Genomic DNA, 14,765 nt, shown 5'->3' with positions numbered 1-14,765 from the left:
CATCTGTTAAGAAAATCAAGGAAGGACAAGCAAAGCCTTGAAGTACCTGCCATGTAATATGTGAAATGCAAGAGTACTATTTTCTCCCCCTATTTACTCTTACCCTCCGGTTTGCACATTAAGAAACCAGCGCAGGGGCGCCTGGGTGGGTGTTGGTGAAGCGTCCGACTCTTGGTTTCGGCTCAGGTCATGATCTTAGGGTCGCGGGACTGAGCCCTGTGTTGGGCTCCATGCTGACTATGGAGCCTGCTTGAGTTTCTCTCTCTCCTTCTCCCTCTGCCCCTCCGCCCTGCCCACCCCAACTCTCATGCACGCACACTCTCTCTCTCTCTCAAAAAAAGAAAAAGGAACCACTACAGAATTAAGTTACTTGCCCAAGATCCATACTCTTAATTCCCGAATCATAGGGTTGTTTGGATGATAAGAGCGATGTTTGTGAAAATGCATAATATACTGCCCAGGACATAGGATGTGCTCCCTTAATTTTATTTGTTAGCACGCACAATGGAAGAGCCCCATCATTAGGTTTTTACGATTCTGTCTGTAGTTTCTAAAGTTTGATGAGGGCCTATGTAATGCAAAACTGACAACTGGTTTTCATGTACATTAAAGTTTAGTTAGTACAAAGAAGATGTAAAGAGCAACTGAATAAAAAAAAAAAATCCAAAAAGTTTTCCAGAGACCAAAGCATATAGAACCTGAACACACGTGTGGCCGGAGCCCCAGACCAAAGGACTGAGCCCCAGACCAAAGTGCTGTGAACTCTCAGCTGTGTGACATCAGGCACATTATTTGAGGACACCAAGGGCTAAGAGGTTTAAGGCAACTGCTTTGCACACTTGGAAACTCCCAGCACACTTAGTATAGATTTAGATGTTGAAACCAAAGTCAATGGTCAGGGCCCGACCTTCACGTTCAAAGACTGATGTTCTTCCACACCCAACGCACATCACATTGTGGAAGTTACTAGTAGTCACTAGAGGACTTGTTTCCAAGTGATTCCTGTGTGCTGAGGGTAATGGATAGATAGGGGACCCCAAAGCACAGAGATGCTTTCTTACCACAGTGGGGAAAAAAGAAATTTATAGCTGTAATAGCTGCTTTTCCTAGGTTGGGTGTTTATCCAAGTTGTTTTCATATGGAACGATGTCTAGTCTTTGAAGAACTTTAAAGTTTATGGTGTTGAGGAAAAAAAGTAGTGTTTTCAAGTAGCAAATATCCCAGTATTTTCTCATGCTTGAGTGTGAAATGAGGATGACAATACCAGTCTCGGAGTTGCTGCGAAGAGTAAATGAGAGAATATTAAGATGTGTATCACACCTACCGTTGGTGTTTGGCAGATATTCTCATCCCCATCGACCACCTTTCCCCTGCCTCTCATGTAAGGGATGGTTCTGCAAGTGCAGTCTTCAGAGCAGCCGCTGGGAACGTGTTAGAATTTCAAGTTCTGGAGCCCCACCTACGAAATCAGAAATGCTGGGGGAGGAGCGCAATGATCTGAGTTTTAGGTACTCCTCCGGGGGGCTGCCCTGGTCTAGGGTCCTTGCAGAGCACCCTTTGGGTGAAGTACATATGATTTGCTCACTCTCTTGTGCTGTCAAATACATAGACTCCCTCTGTCTCTTTTGTGAGCACTGACACACATTTCTGAAACATCATATGGCTTTGACTTATGATCTTTGCCTTAATAGTCTAATTGGCTAGACTATGGTGCTACCTCAAAATATTTGGGAGCGCCTGGGTGGCTCTTGGTTTCGGCTCAGTTCGTGATCCCAGGGTCCTGAGATCGAGCCCTGCGTCAGGCTTTGCGCTCTGTGAGAAGTCTGCTTGAAGACTCTCTCCCTCTGTCCTTCCCCTAGCCCTCGCACTCTCTCTCTCTCTCTCTCTCTAATAAATAAATAAATAAAACTGAAAGAGAAATTTGGAAAGTGGCTTTTCAAGGACAGTAAGTAGGTTAGATTTTAACAAGACAGTCAAGACCAGTCTTGGATATGCAAGGCTGTGGATTTACTAAGAGAAAGAAAAAGAAGACTGACTCAAAAGAGGGCAATTAAAGTGCGAGTCAGCACCACCTAACCNATAACCCCCCCCCCCCCCGATTTCTAGAAATTTGCTTTTTAGGAATGTCGAAAACATTTCTGCTTTTGCAGAATAAAGTCTTGGGGGAAAAAGATGAGATGAGGAATGGTTGCAATTTTGTTACCATCTCTATTATAAGTAGAAAGATATTCTGATTTTGCTATGAAGTTGTTGAACAAAATCATTTAAATTAATTTTGAATATTACAAGATGGCTCACATTCAACCTAGTCACTGTTAGTCCAGCTTTTTCAGAGTTCACATTTCTTTTCTTTTTTTAAAGATTTTATTTATTTATTTATTTGACAGACAGCCAGCGAGAGAGGGAACACAGCAGTGGAGTGGGAGAGGAAGAAGCAGGCTCCCAGTAGAGGAGCCCGATGTGGGACTTGATCCCAGAACTCCGGGATCACGCCCTGAGCCGGGCGTGATCCCAAGGCAGACGCTTAATGACTGTGCTACCCAGGCGCCCCATAGAGTTCACATTTCTTAAATCTAATAAATTCCCTTTTATAATTGTAGCCAAGGAGAAAGTTTGCTTAAGGCTTATGTCTTTTTTTTTTTTTTTTAAGATCTTATTTATTTATTTGAGAGGGAGAATGAGTGAGAGAAAAAGAGAGAGAGCAGGAACAGGGGAGGGGCAGAGGGAGAAGCAGACTCCCTGCTGAGCAGGGAGCATTAATGTGGATGCAAGATGCAGCGTCTGGATCCCAGGACTCCAAGATCCTGACCTGAGCTGAAGGCAGCCGCTTAACCGACTGAGCCACCCAGGCGCCCCAAGCTTAAGGCTTATGTCTATGCCAAACTGAAAGTAAGTCATTTCTAACTAGTAGTCTATGTAGAGAAACAATATCCTCTTGAAGAAACTAACAGCATCACTATTGTTTAACCTCTGGGTCATTGATGTGACCTATTTTGCATGCTGGCTTTGTAGGTTATATCCTACGGGAAAAAAAATGTAATCAACGATGAGTTAGCTTGTCTCATTTATACAATGTAAATATTCTTGAACATTTTCAAAAATTTCAATAATCATTAATGTTGCCACCATTAATTTTCATTAATAAGATTTTATTTCACTATAATTTATTCCAAACTGTGGTTTAAATACAATACAGATATTGGGGTTTTATATAAAATATAACATAAATGATTCTTGCTTTAAGAAACATTAAAATCTGATATTTGGAGAATGGTGTAATTTTTTTTTCTTTTTAGCTTAAAAATGTATACAACAGGGGCACCTGGGTGGCACAGCGGTTAAGCGTCTGCCTTCGGCTCAGGGCGTGATCCCGGCGTTATGGGATCGAGCCCCACATCAGGCTCCTCTGCTATAGCGAGCCTGCTTTCTTCCTCTCCCACTCCCCCTGCTTGTGCTCCCATTCTCGCTGGCTGTCTCTATCTCTGTCGAATAAATAAATAAAATCTTAAAAAAAAAAAATGTATACAACAGTTTGTTACGGGACTGTTGAAACATACAACAAAGGTGAAAGTATTTTAACAATGAATATCTATATTCCTCCCATCTCTGATTCCAACATTAAATTTTTACTCTACTTGCTTTATCATGCATCTGTCCATCCATTTATCCTTCTATCCTTTGTACGGATAAAACGGATAGATACTGTGCATTCCCTAGTAGAATGAAGGTACTACATTTTTCACCGTGTTTACCTGGACTGGTTGAATGGATATATTTGATGCAGGTAACTTGCACAGCCCTACATCATGGCTGAAGGGGTTTCTTGACCTTTGTTAATTTGGGGTGTGTTTCCTTCTGTATTGCTGAGAAATTCTGTGCATTCTAGGAGAGTCAGAAAGGCTGCCTGAGAGTTCAAATAGGGACTCGTTAGGTGCCCAGGAGGAGCACGAAGAAAGTGATAAATGAGTTCAGCAGAATTGCCCGCTGTTTAATCTGGGCTGTGCTCATATCACTGCCCGTCCTGGGCCTGTTGGCGAGGGCCCTGGGGCCAGCTTAGGGCTGGCAGTTCTGAGGTCTGATGTTTCTTGGGAGGAAATGGCAGGATGTAAACTTGGCAAGGCTTCTGATTTTCGTTCTCCTGGAACCAGCGGTTGCTTTTCTGGGTATACTGTGTTTTAAGCACCTGGCATACAAGGATCTCTTTGGAACTAGCTGGAGAACCGGGGCCCCCTCTGTTAAGAAAAGCAACCCTGCTGGGATAGAAGGGAGAGCCTCTGAAAGGTCAATGGGGGAGCTGTTGAATTACTCGTGTTGAAAGCAGATCCTTCCCAGGCTCATGCCTGCTCCCTGCTCTGGTTGAAAGGTGTTTCCAATCTAGCACGATTGATTGATTCACTTCATTGTGAGGACTGGATCTGTCTGCAGCATTTCCAGTGGGTTTTTCTTCAGAGCTATTTCCGTCACTGAGTTTCTTAATTTAGGTGTTTCATGATCCCTTGAGATAAAGATAGAAGTGTTTGATTGCTCTTGCTTGGTGGGAATGGAGGTACTTTGATTGGGGGCCAGATTTAATCTCCTATATTGAATGACTGTTCTCAAACTTACAAGGTGGATCTTAGTACCTTTTTACAAAAACAGTAGCAGCGCTGTTTTGGGTAAAGTATTTAAAGGATCTCAATCAGAGCTTTAACTTAACATATAAAACTTCCTTCTTAGTCTTCCTTTACTGTTTCTTCTGGAACTAGGTAAATGCAATGCATTCTCAATGGAGATGTTGTTTAGAAAGGAGTCCTTCCTTCCTATGGAGGTCATACTTCTGAATATTACAAAATAAAGGCTGTGACGATGGACGGATCTTCCTTGATTAGACTCAAGGGCATGGATTGTATTGAACTAAAGGTTCTTGGACTTGGTTGCATATTGGAATCACAGAGTTTAAAAACACTGATGCCTGGGGCGCCTGGGTAGCCCAGTCGTTAAGCGTCTGCCTTCCGCTCAGGGCATGATCACGGCGTTCTGGGATCGAGTCCCACATTGGGCTCCTCCGCTGGGAGCCTGCTTCTTCCTCTCCCACTCCCCTGCTGTGTTCCCTCTCTCGCTGGCTCTCTCTCTGTCAGATAAATAAATAAATCTTTAAAAAAACAAAAAAACACTGATGCTGCCTTAACAGGATTACAGAATTCAAGATCAATATACAAAAAATAATTGTATTTCTATACACTAGCAAAGGAAAATACGATAATGGTGCATTAAAACAACAATTATTAACAATAATTTCAAAAGGAATAAAATACTTAGGAATGAATTTAACAAAAGAAGCACAAAACTTATATTCTGAAAACTACAGAACATTGTTGAAAGAAATTCAAGAAGACTAAATAGAAAGACACTCCGTATTCAAGGATCAATACAGGCATACTTAGGAGGCATTGGGGATTTGGTTCCAGACTTAATAAAGCACATATCTCAATAAAGCAAGCCAAACGAATTCTCTCATCTCCCAGTGCATGTAAAAGTTATGTTTACACCATAGTCTTATACTTACACTATAGTCTTTTAGGTGTCCTGTAGCCTTATGTCTAAAAAAACTATGCACGCTGCTTAAGTAAAAAATACTTAATTGCTAAAAAAATGCCTAACCATCCTCTGAGCTTTCAATGAGTCACAATCACTGACAGATCACCCTAACAAATATAATGAATAATGAAATATGGCAAGTTTTGAAATATGGCAAGAGTTACCAAGGTATGACACAGAGACAGGAAGTGAGCAAATGCTGTTGGAAACATGGTGCCGATAGACTTGCTGGATCCAACGGTGCCGCAAACCTGCAGGTTGTAAAAACGTACCCTCTGCGGAGCACAGTACAGCAGGTGTGTCTGTGTCATTAAGATGGCCATGACGGATCTACAGGTACAAATCCCATCAAAATCCCAAATGTCTTCTTTGCACACATTGACAAGCTTATCCGAGAATCCGCATGGAAAATTGAGGGAAATAGAATAGCCCAAACAATGTTGTAAAAGAACAAAGTTGGAGAGCTCACTTCTCATCTTCAAACTTACTATGCCATAGCACTATAATAAAACTATGTCACACTGTCATAAGGATAGACAGATCAATGGAATAGAATTGACAGTTCCAGAAATAAATTCTCGTTTATCGTCAGTTGATTTCCTCAAGGGTTCCAAGGCAGTTCAAAGGGGGGAAAGAATAGTTTTTCAATAAATAGTGCTGGGACAACTGGATACCTTTTGCAAAAGAATGAACATTGCTGGACTGTTTCCTCATACCGTGGACGAACGTTAACTCAAATGGCTTCTGCCTAACTCTAAGAGCTAAACTTGCAAACTCTTTGAAGAAAATATGGGAAGTAGAAAAAATTTCATGACCTCGGATTAGGTAAAGCATGAACAGAAGAAAAAAAAAATTGGACTTCATCAAAATTAAAAACCTTTACAATGGACCTCCTCAGGGAAATGGAAAGATACCTGACAATATGGGATAAAATATTTGCAAATCATATCTGATGCAGGACACCTGCAGAATATACAAAGAAGTCTTATAACTCAATAATAAAAAAACAACCCAATTAAAAATGGGCAAAGGATCGGAATAGACATTTATCCCAACAAGTCTGGATCAAAGAAGTCTCCCAACTTTGCGTGCCAGTCACAAGCCCAGGTTGTTAACTGCGCTTTTGATCAACTGGCTGTAAATCATAGGTTCCCATGACCTTCCTCTTGGCTTCAATTAATTTGCTAGAGCGGCTCTGAGAACTCACAGAAGCATTTATTTGCTAGATTATTGGTTTGTTATAAAATGCCATAACTCAGGAACAGCCAGAGGGAAGATATGCACTGGGGAAGGTGAGGGGAAAGAGCATGCGTCTTCCAAGTCCTCCTAAGTTTAGCACTCTTACCAAGTCTCCATGTGTTCACCAACCAGTAAGCTCTCTGAACTTAGACTTTTGGGTTTTTAAGGAGGTTTTATTCCACAGGCATGACTGATTCAATCAATCACCAGTGGCCATGATGTAACCTCTAGCCATGCTCCCCTCCCTGGAGGTCAAAGGGTAGGACTACAAGTTCCAGCTCTCCACTGGCAACCAGCCCCCACTTGACCTAGGGGCATTCCCAAAGTCACCACCTTAACATAACAAAAGATACCTTTTATCTCTCCCACCACTTAGGAGATTCCAAGGGTTTTAGAAGCTCTGTGCTAGAAATAGGAAGAATGTATTTGTATTTCTTATTATAAATCATAATATCACAGCTGCCCTTCCCATTAGTGTCCCATAGTTCCCAGTGTTTCTTGTCCATAGAAACATACCTGGTCTTCAATCCTTTTCTTCAAGGCCCTGCCCTCTGCTAGAAAACTACTGCCTCATTTGACTATCTTCCTGTCCTAATTATTTGTGAATGGTGACAGGATTATTCTAGAGACAGGGTTTTATTTTATTTTCTTAAAGATTTTATTTATTTATTTATTTATTTGACAGCGAGAGACAGTGAGAGAGGGAACACAAGCAGGAAGGAGTTGGAGGGGTAGAAGCAGGCTCCTCGCTGAGAAGGGAGCCCGATGTGGGGCTCGATCCCAGCGTGACCTGAGCCGAAGGCAGACGCTTAACGACCCAGCCACCCAGGTGCCCCCAGAGACAGGGTTTTAATCAAAGAAATCTAAAGGTTGAAATTTCTGGTAATGTTGATAGGTGGACTGAGTGGAGAGAGTAAGACTTTTGGGGGTACATAATTATATACATGTAATATTTTAGAGAGAGAAAGAGAACGATCGTGTGCATATGTGCACACGCACGCACACATGCACATGTAAGGTGCGGGGAAGGGCAGAGGGAAGGAGAGAATCTTAAGCAGGCTCCAGGCCCAGCATGGAGCCCAACATGAAGGTTGATCCCTGGGACCCTGGGATCATAACCTGAGCCGAAATCTAGAGTCAGATGCTTAACTGACTGAACCACCCAGGCGCCCCTATATACACCTAATTTTTAAGTCCTAATTGTCATAAGTGCTACAAAGGAGGCATAAAGACTGTTTACAGTCTTGGAAGGTTTTTAAGCAGATGACAGAAGGGATCAGATTTAGATTTTATTTAAGTTCCTTCTGCCAGCAGTGTGGAGAATTAATTAGAAGGAGGCAAAAACAGATACCAGAAGACTAGTGAATGGACTAAGGCAGAAGCCCAGGTAAGAGGTAATGGAAAGTGGTCTAAGGATGGGGCAGAAGAGATTGAGAGAGGTGAATAGGCCTAATCAATACTTAGGACATGATATGGGTAGGACTTTGGAATTTATTAAGTCACCCAGTAATGTGTTTTGTAGTACCTTCCACATCTTTTTCTGGAATCCATCAGAGAATAAGACCACGTCCTTGTACTTCTTCTAGCTGAATTTCTAGTGGGGCAACCTAATAATACACGAGTAAATAACATTAGGTAATAGAAAGTGCTATGAAGAAAAATAAAGCAGGGCCAGGAGGCCTGATAGGGGAGGGAAGGTTGACCTTTTTAGCCAGTGAAGGCCTGTCTGAGGAGGTGACACTGAGCAGAGCCCTGAATGATGTGAGAATGAGCCATCTGGGGAAAGGACATTGCAGGGAGAGGAAATGGCACCAACCAAGAAAGAAGGCCTTATTCGGGAGCAGGTGTGACATGTTGAAGAAATAGTGAGCAAGTTCATAGTCCCAGAGTAAAGGGGGAATGTGGGCTCAGAGCAGTAGCCAGGAGTCGGAACAAGTTAGGACCGTGTGAGCCGTGGTAAGGAGTTGGAGAGGCCATCTAAATGAGATGTACATTCATTGGAGAGTTTGGGGCAGGAGAGTAAAATAGGATTTATATTTTAGAAAGATGTATGAAGAGTACCTTGACTACTGTGTGGAGTAGAGACCAGCAAGAAAGCTGTTGCGGGGGTCTCCGGAAGGGGTGACAGGGACTTGAGTTTGCAGCGGGAGTGGCGAGAAATGCTTTAGTGTGGGGACATGTTTTGGTTGTAGAGTTTGAGGAAAAGAGGAATCAAGGATGTCTTTGTTTTTGTTTTGGCTGAATAACTGGGTAATTGGTTCCATTACTGAGATGGGGAAGACTGGGGATGTGGGGAAGCTGGTATGTGGGGGAAGGTAGATTGCAAGGCTCTGTTAAATAATGAGGGCTTGGTTAGACAGCCAGGTGAAGACATCTAGTAGGTATTTATTGGATACAGGGTAAGAGAAAGAGGTGTCCTGGGTGATCCATACATTTGGGGTTGTGCAGCTGGGTGGATGGAAATGTCATTCACAGAGACAGAAAATGCAGCACGAGGACAGGATTTGGGGGTAAGAATAGTCATTATTGTACATGACGCTTCATGGCCTAAAAATGTTTCTGTGTTCTACCATACTAAGTGGAAAGTTTATTATTTAAAAGGAAAAAAACCTGTTTCTTTCTTTTTTGTGGGTCATCAGAATTTTCAAAAAGTTCTGTTTAAAACATTTTCCTTAGAATTTGTTAGCTGTTATGAAAATTGCATATTTAGGCATCTGTTCAATGCTATTATTAATGGAATGTAATTTTTTAAAGAGATAGAAGTTTATTGAATACATTGCAAGGGAGCAGCAGGCAGGACAGCAAAGGAGAGACTGTCAGGAGGCAGTAGCGGGGGGCTCTAGGGAAGGGGGGGAAGTGAGAAGGTATGGGAACATACTGAATTTTCCTTTTCTGGTACCTGTGCCCGGTTGTAAGTAGCCCACTGGTCAGCTAGAGCCTATGGCTCTTTCGACGTGGGTCACTTAATGAGCCTGTTTGCTTTCAGCCTGGTGGTCACGGTGGGCCCTTTCCCCTTACTGTGGTTTCCATTGCTCAAGCCTGTTGCCTAAAAGCAGTCTGTCCACTCCCCAGGACAGATCGACAATGACGCATCTTTGACATTTGGTTGGAGGAGGTCTCATCTTCAGTAGCTGCTTCCTGCTGGACGGGGGTGGGGGGACGAGACACCTTGTCCCCACCTAAACCTGTTGGTCCATCAGGTTATTCCGCGCAGTTACAGACCAGAGCTTGGTATTAGAGTCACACGCTGATAGGGGATTTAAGTGGAAGTCCGTCGTGGCCAGGTCAATGGGGTACCGCGGGAGGGGACCCTCCCACGAGGGCATGGGCTGGAGCCCTTGTCGACTCATCACCCTTGAGTGGGGTGGTTGGGTTCTCCGACGAGCAGGGGCATATTCTGCGTGTAGATCAAGATGGCGGCCAGACCCGTGGGGAGAGAGGAGAAAGTGGGGGCCCGAAAGAAGCTAGGTGGCTTCCAGTCAGGCACGAGTCCTCCACGTGTGCAGATTTGCCCCGGACGAGCTGCCGTGGCCAACTGTGCCACGTGCTGGGGGACCTCAGAGGGGGCAGTGGGAGGGCAGAGAGAAGGGATCCTTCACCGTCACAGGAGGGGACCGTCTGACCTTCAGACCACACCGAGGAGCTGCCCTGGCCAGAGACCTTCAGTTGTCTGGGAAGTACTAGGGTTAGATGGCCAAGGCCAAGGGCTGGAAGCACAAGAAAAAGGAGTGGGTGTGCGGGTTTCTCCAACGGCCCAGAGGGGAAATCCCTCACCCACTCTGGTGGCTTCCCCCTGAGGCTTTGAGCCTCACCCAGGAGTCACCTTGGCCTGAGGTCCTCAGTTTCCCCATGGAGTACTAGAGTCTGTCGGGTGCACCCAGGGAATCCCCAGAGAATCTGGGAAGAGGCCAGGCCCCCTGCCCGGCAGAGGTTCCCCGGGAGGGCCCACAAATGTGGGGGGTGAAAGTGAAAGAGTTCACCTAGGACAGAAGAGAGGAGATAGAAGTTTACCGAATACACTGCAAGGGAGCGGCGGGCGGGACAGCAAAGCAGAGACGGTCTACCTGGAATGTAATTTTTTTTCATGTGACTAAATGATGGTAGTTTTTACCCCCTATTTCTTTCTGTCTTTATTTACAGTCTAGATGCCAGTTTCTTCCAGAATTCTCAACCATTTACTGAGGTTTGTATAACAGGCACAGCAGGATTCCTATGAATGTTTTTGCTTCTGTTGTGCGTCAGCCAGAGGTAGTGGGGAAGAGATGGAGGGCTTGAGATTAAATTCTTAGTGAAAGCTGACGGAGGACATGGAACCAACGTAAGGTGCTTGAAAATTCAACAAGAAGCAATAACCAGGGCTTGTTGTTCCTCCTCTTGGCCTCCGACTAGAAACGCACGCTCACGGGGATGGAACGGCAAGTGCCTGTGCCGTCCCCACACTTAGTCGCTCGTCCTACCTCTCTGCCGTGGACCAGTATTTCTTAGAATTAAAAAAAGGGCGTGTATATACTTATGCTCTGTAGTCTGTGTATATATAGCTCTAACTTCTCTCCTAAAATCATGGGTCATGTAATATTGTGGCCAGGAAAGCCCTTGTTGGCAGCTTCAGAATTTACTGGCTTTACATGTCACGGATGCAGTACCTAAGAACCTTACATTAACGAATAGAACAGGGGCGCCTGGGTGGCTCCCTTGGTTAAGAGTCTGCCTTTGGCTCAGGGTCATGATCCCAGGACCCTGGGAGTAAGCCCTGCATTGGGCTCCTGGGATCAAGCCCCGCATTGGACTTCCTGCTCAGCGGCAGTCTGCTTCTCCCTCCGCCTGCCTCTCTCTCTCACAAATAAAAATAAAATCTTAAAAAAAAAAACCAAAAACTATAGAACATCTGTGATAAACTCTTGGGAAAGTTTAGATTTCACCTTTACAAGTTTGCAAAAGAAGTTGAAATGATTTTTTCTTTCCTTTTTTTCTTTTTTTTTTGCTTGTAAAGACTCACAGTCTTTTTGGTTTCTATTTGACTCTACGCTTTTTCTAGAGATGCAAATGGTTCTAAAGAGAGGCTTGAATAGAGGTGTGTATGCTGTTCTGTTACAAATACCTGTTCTGTCTATGATACTTCTGGACCACAGCGGCTTAACTGGTTTGCCGAAGGGAGTGGAGAAAGGATAATCTCAGAAGGTCAGGGATTAACATTTCCCTACAAAGTTTTTGATAGAACGTCTAAGAGCCAGTGAAGGGGGGGAGAAATAAAACCAAATATTCTGCAGTTTGTGGATTTTTCAAAGGGTTCCTGTGTATGAAATTTCAGGTTTGTGTTTTGTATGTGCGTGTGTTTTAAACCCTGGGAGTAACCATAACAGATATTATCGTTTCTGGTTTTTCAGTGAAGGGAAGCAGGTCTGGGACACAGCTCAAGTAACTTCCCCATCATCATGGCTAGAGCCCAGATATTCTGATACACGCGCAGTGCATGGTTCACTTTGTCTTCCCAGATACCTTCCCCTTGAGCCTAGAGACCATACATTTTTAGAGTCTTTCTGCTTAAATTTCAAGGGGCAGCTGGGGAGATCAAGGTGGTCACACCAGCAGCTGTGTGGCAGATGGGGGGCAGAGAGGTCCTCGGGAACAGAGCCGGGTGGACAGGCCTTCACATCATTTATTCATTTGTCCCTGGGCGTGACACTCCTTTTTGAGAGCCTGCTTTGCTCTTCCTCTCGAGTGTTGCATGTGTGCTGAAATTCTTCCCCATGTTTCCTTGATACGGCTCTCTCCTGCTTCCCTTTCTTCTTGGCACAAGAGACCATGTCTGGCACTGAAACTCTAGAGCAAGTGATTGTTCTCCCTTCTTTCAAACAAGAAAATAAGAGGTAAAATATAGCAACATAGCACAGTCGACTGTAGGAAGAGTCTGCAAGAGGACCCCTGGTCCCAGATACGTCTTATTCTCCAATTCATACTGAATCAGGAGCATTTTCCCCATGTGTTACACATCGTTTGAAAATATTTTTTATGGTTCTGCAGCATGCTATTGTATGAATTTAGCATTGTTTATTTACGTTTTTTTCTATTTGGCTATTTGGTTTACTTTCTCATTTTTTCTGGGATGAATATCATAGGGGAAAAAATGGACTCCTTGAAGAAGGGAATTATTAAGTACATGAAGAAGTACAAATCTGGTTTAAATGCTTTGCTCTAGTCATTGCTTTGGTCATACATTGTAACAGTAACTTCAGTCAGGCAAATACATGATTAGTTTCCTGAAATAATGCCATTATGATATTAGTTTTATTTTCAGATAGGGAAACAGAATAAAGATGGGGGCATCTCGGTGGCTCAGTCAGTTAAGCGTCTGCTTTCGGCTCAGGCCATGATCTCAGGGTCCTGGGATCGAGCCCCGTATCAGGCTCCCTGCTCAATGGGGAGTCTGCTTCTCCCCCCCCTCTGCACCCCCCACCCCACTTGTGCTCTCTCTTTCACTCAAATAAAATAAAATAAAATAAAATAAAGTGTTTTCTTAGATAAGTCAGTGCCTTAATCTTACAATTGACCCTCGAACAGTGCAGGGGTTAAGGGCCCCCGCCTGCCCCTCCCCCCACAGTCAAAAGTCCACATATAACTTAACTCCCCCAACACTTAACTACTCATAGCCTACTGTTGACCAGAAGCCTTACTGATAACATATACAGTTGATTCATACATATTCTGTATATGGATTGTATACTGTATTCTTACAATAAAGTAAGCTGTAGAAAATGTTATCAAGAAAATCATAAGAGAAAATACATTTCCAGTATTGTATTTATCGAAAAAAACTGCATATCAGTGGACCCACGCAGTTCAAACTCATGTTGTTCAAGGGTCAACTGTATTTTGATTCTGTTTGGCTTGCTCAGCATGAGAGGCACAGAGTTCTACTTTAGGGCGAACTTTGAGGGAGAGGACCACTAGGTAAAAATGGAACTAGGAAGTCACATAAGTTAAAAAAAGAAAGACTATAAAGAAGGCTTCTGCCATCAGTGCAAAAGACGGTTTCTTCTTTCCCAAATCTGTGGTGGGTAAAATGTGTGAGCATACAGGAGTTTGACTTGTTGCCTTGCGCAAACTCAGTGCTCTTAGGATGAGGTCATACGTCATTAATTACCTGTCTTGTATTCTTTCCCAGGTGATAGCTCTTAGTGTTCACACTTGTGATAACTTCGGTTTCCTGAGTGCAGGAGCCCCAGGACTGCCAGTGAAGGAAGAGGAGCCAATGGCGGTTATGTAACCTTTGTGCTACTGTAAGGCAATGGGTAATTGTCTTTTTTCTTCTTAACTCCTAGTGCTTGAAACAGTACTTGCAGCTGGCAATCCGGGAAGGCTGTGGGTCCCCCATTGCTTGCCCCGACACGGTGTGCCTGAACCATGGGACCCTGCAGGAAGCGGAGGTAGGCACGCGTCCCATGACCTTCCCTCTTTCCTGTTGACGTTATTCCCTAGGGTCTTGACAAACCCATAATGTCTCTTAGAAATTACAAAAGGGTATTTGAAAAAAACAGAACAAACACATCTTCTGAACTATGGTATTTCTTCAGTTCTTCAAAGTCTGTTTCCCATTAGGTGAATAGGAAGGCACTCCAGGGCATTAAAGGACTGGTTCTGTTCTCACTGGTCTGCTAAGAGCCTGACTAAAGATGGGTGTGAATGTACAGTCATCAAAGTTCTTAACCAATGGGCCACATTTTTTCTCCCCCACAGAGTAAAAAATTGCGGTGGTGGTAGTAACGGTCTGTCATTTTGAATTGAGACATGAATAGAACATTATGTTAGAGATACTGGTAGCTTTACCAGTTTATATGGGACCATTCCTTTCGAAGTAAATACTACATACACATGAACTTGGGCTATGCCATCTTCCTTTCTGGCTTCCTTTACATCAAGCTTTCCTTATATATAGTTATAGTTATTATTAT

At 43.6% G+C, this 14,765-nt stretch overlaps 1 protein-coding gene across 4 annotated transcripts in view; it reads left to right on the top strand.

Annotated features, from left to right (window-relative positions):
* The window catches only part of RNF144B (ring finger protein 144B), a 183,318-nt gene that overhangs the window by 133,237 nt on the left and 35,316 nt on the right, over nucleotides 1-14,765 (top strand). For all 4 annotated transcript variants that reach the window (XM_034660272.1, XM_019802519.2, XM_011228376.3 and 1 more), the window contains exon 3: nucleotides 14,136-14,240. In XM_034660272.1, the coding sequence (XP_034516163.1) occupies nucleotides 14,136-14,240 (105 nt within the window). The remainder of the gene's footprint in view (nucleotides 1-14,135; nucleotides 14,241-14,765) is intronic.

This window comes from Ailuropoda melanoleuca, chromosome 5 (assembly GCF_002007445.2).
Source record: "Ailuropoda melanoleuca isolate Jingjing chromosome 5, ASM200744v2, whole genome shotgun sequence".
Taxonomy (NCBI): domain Eukaryota; kingdom Metazoa; phylum Chordata; class Mammalia; order Carnivora; family Ursidae; genus Ailuropoda; species Ailuropoda melanoleuca.
This window is presented reverse-complemented; position numbering and strand designations above follow the sequence as displayed.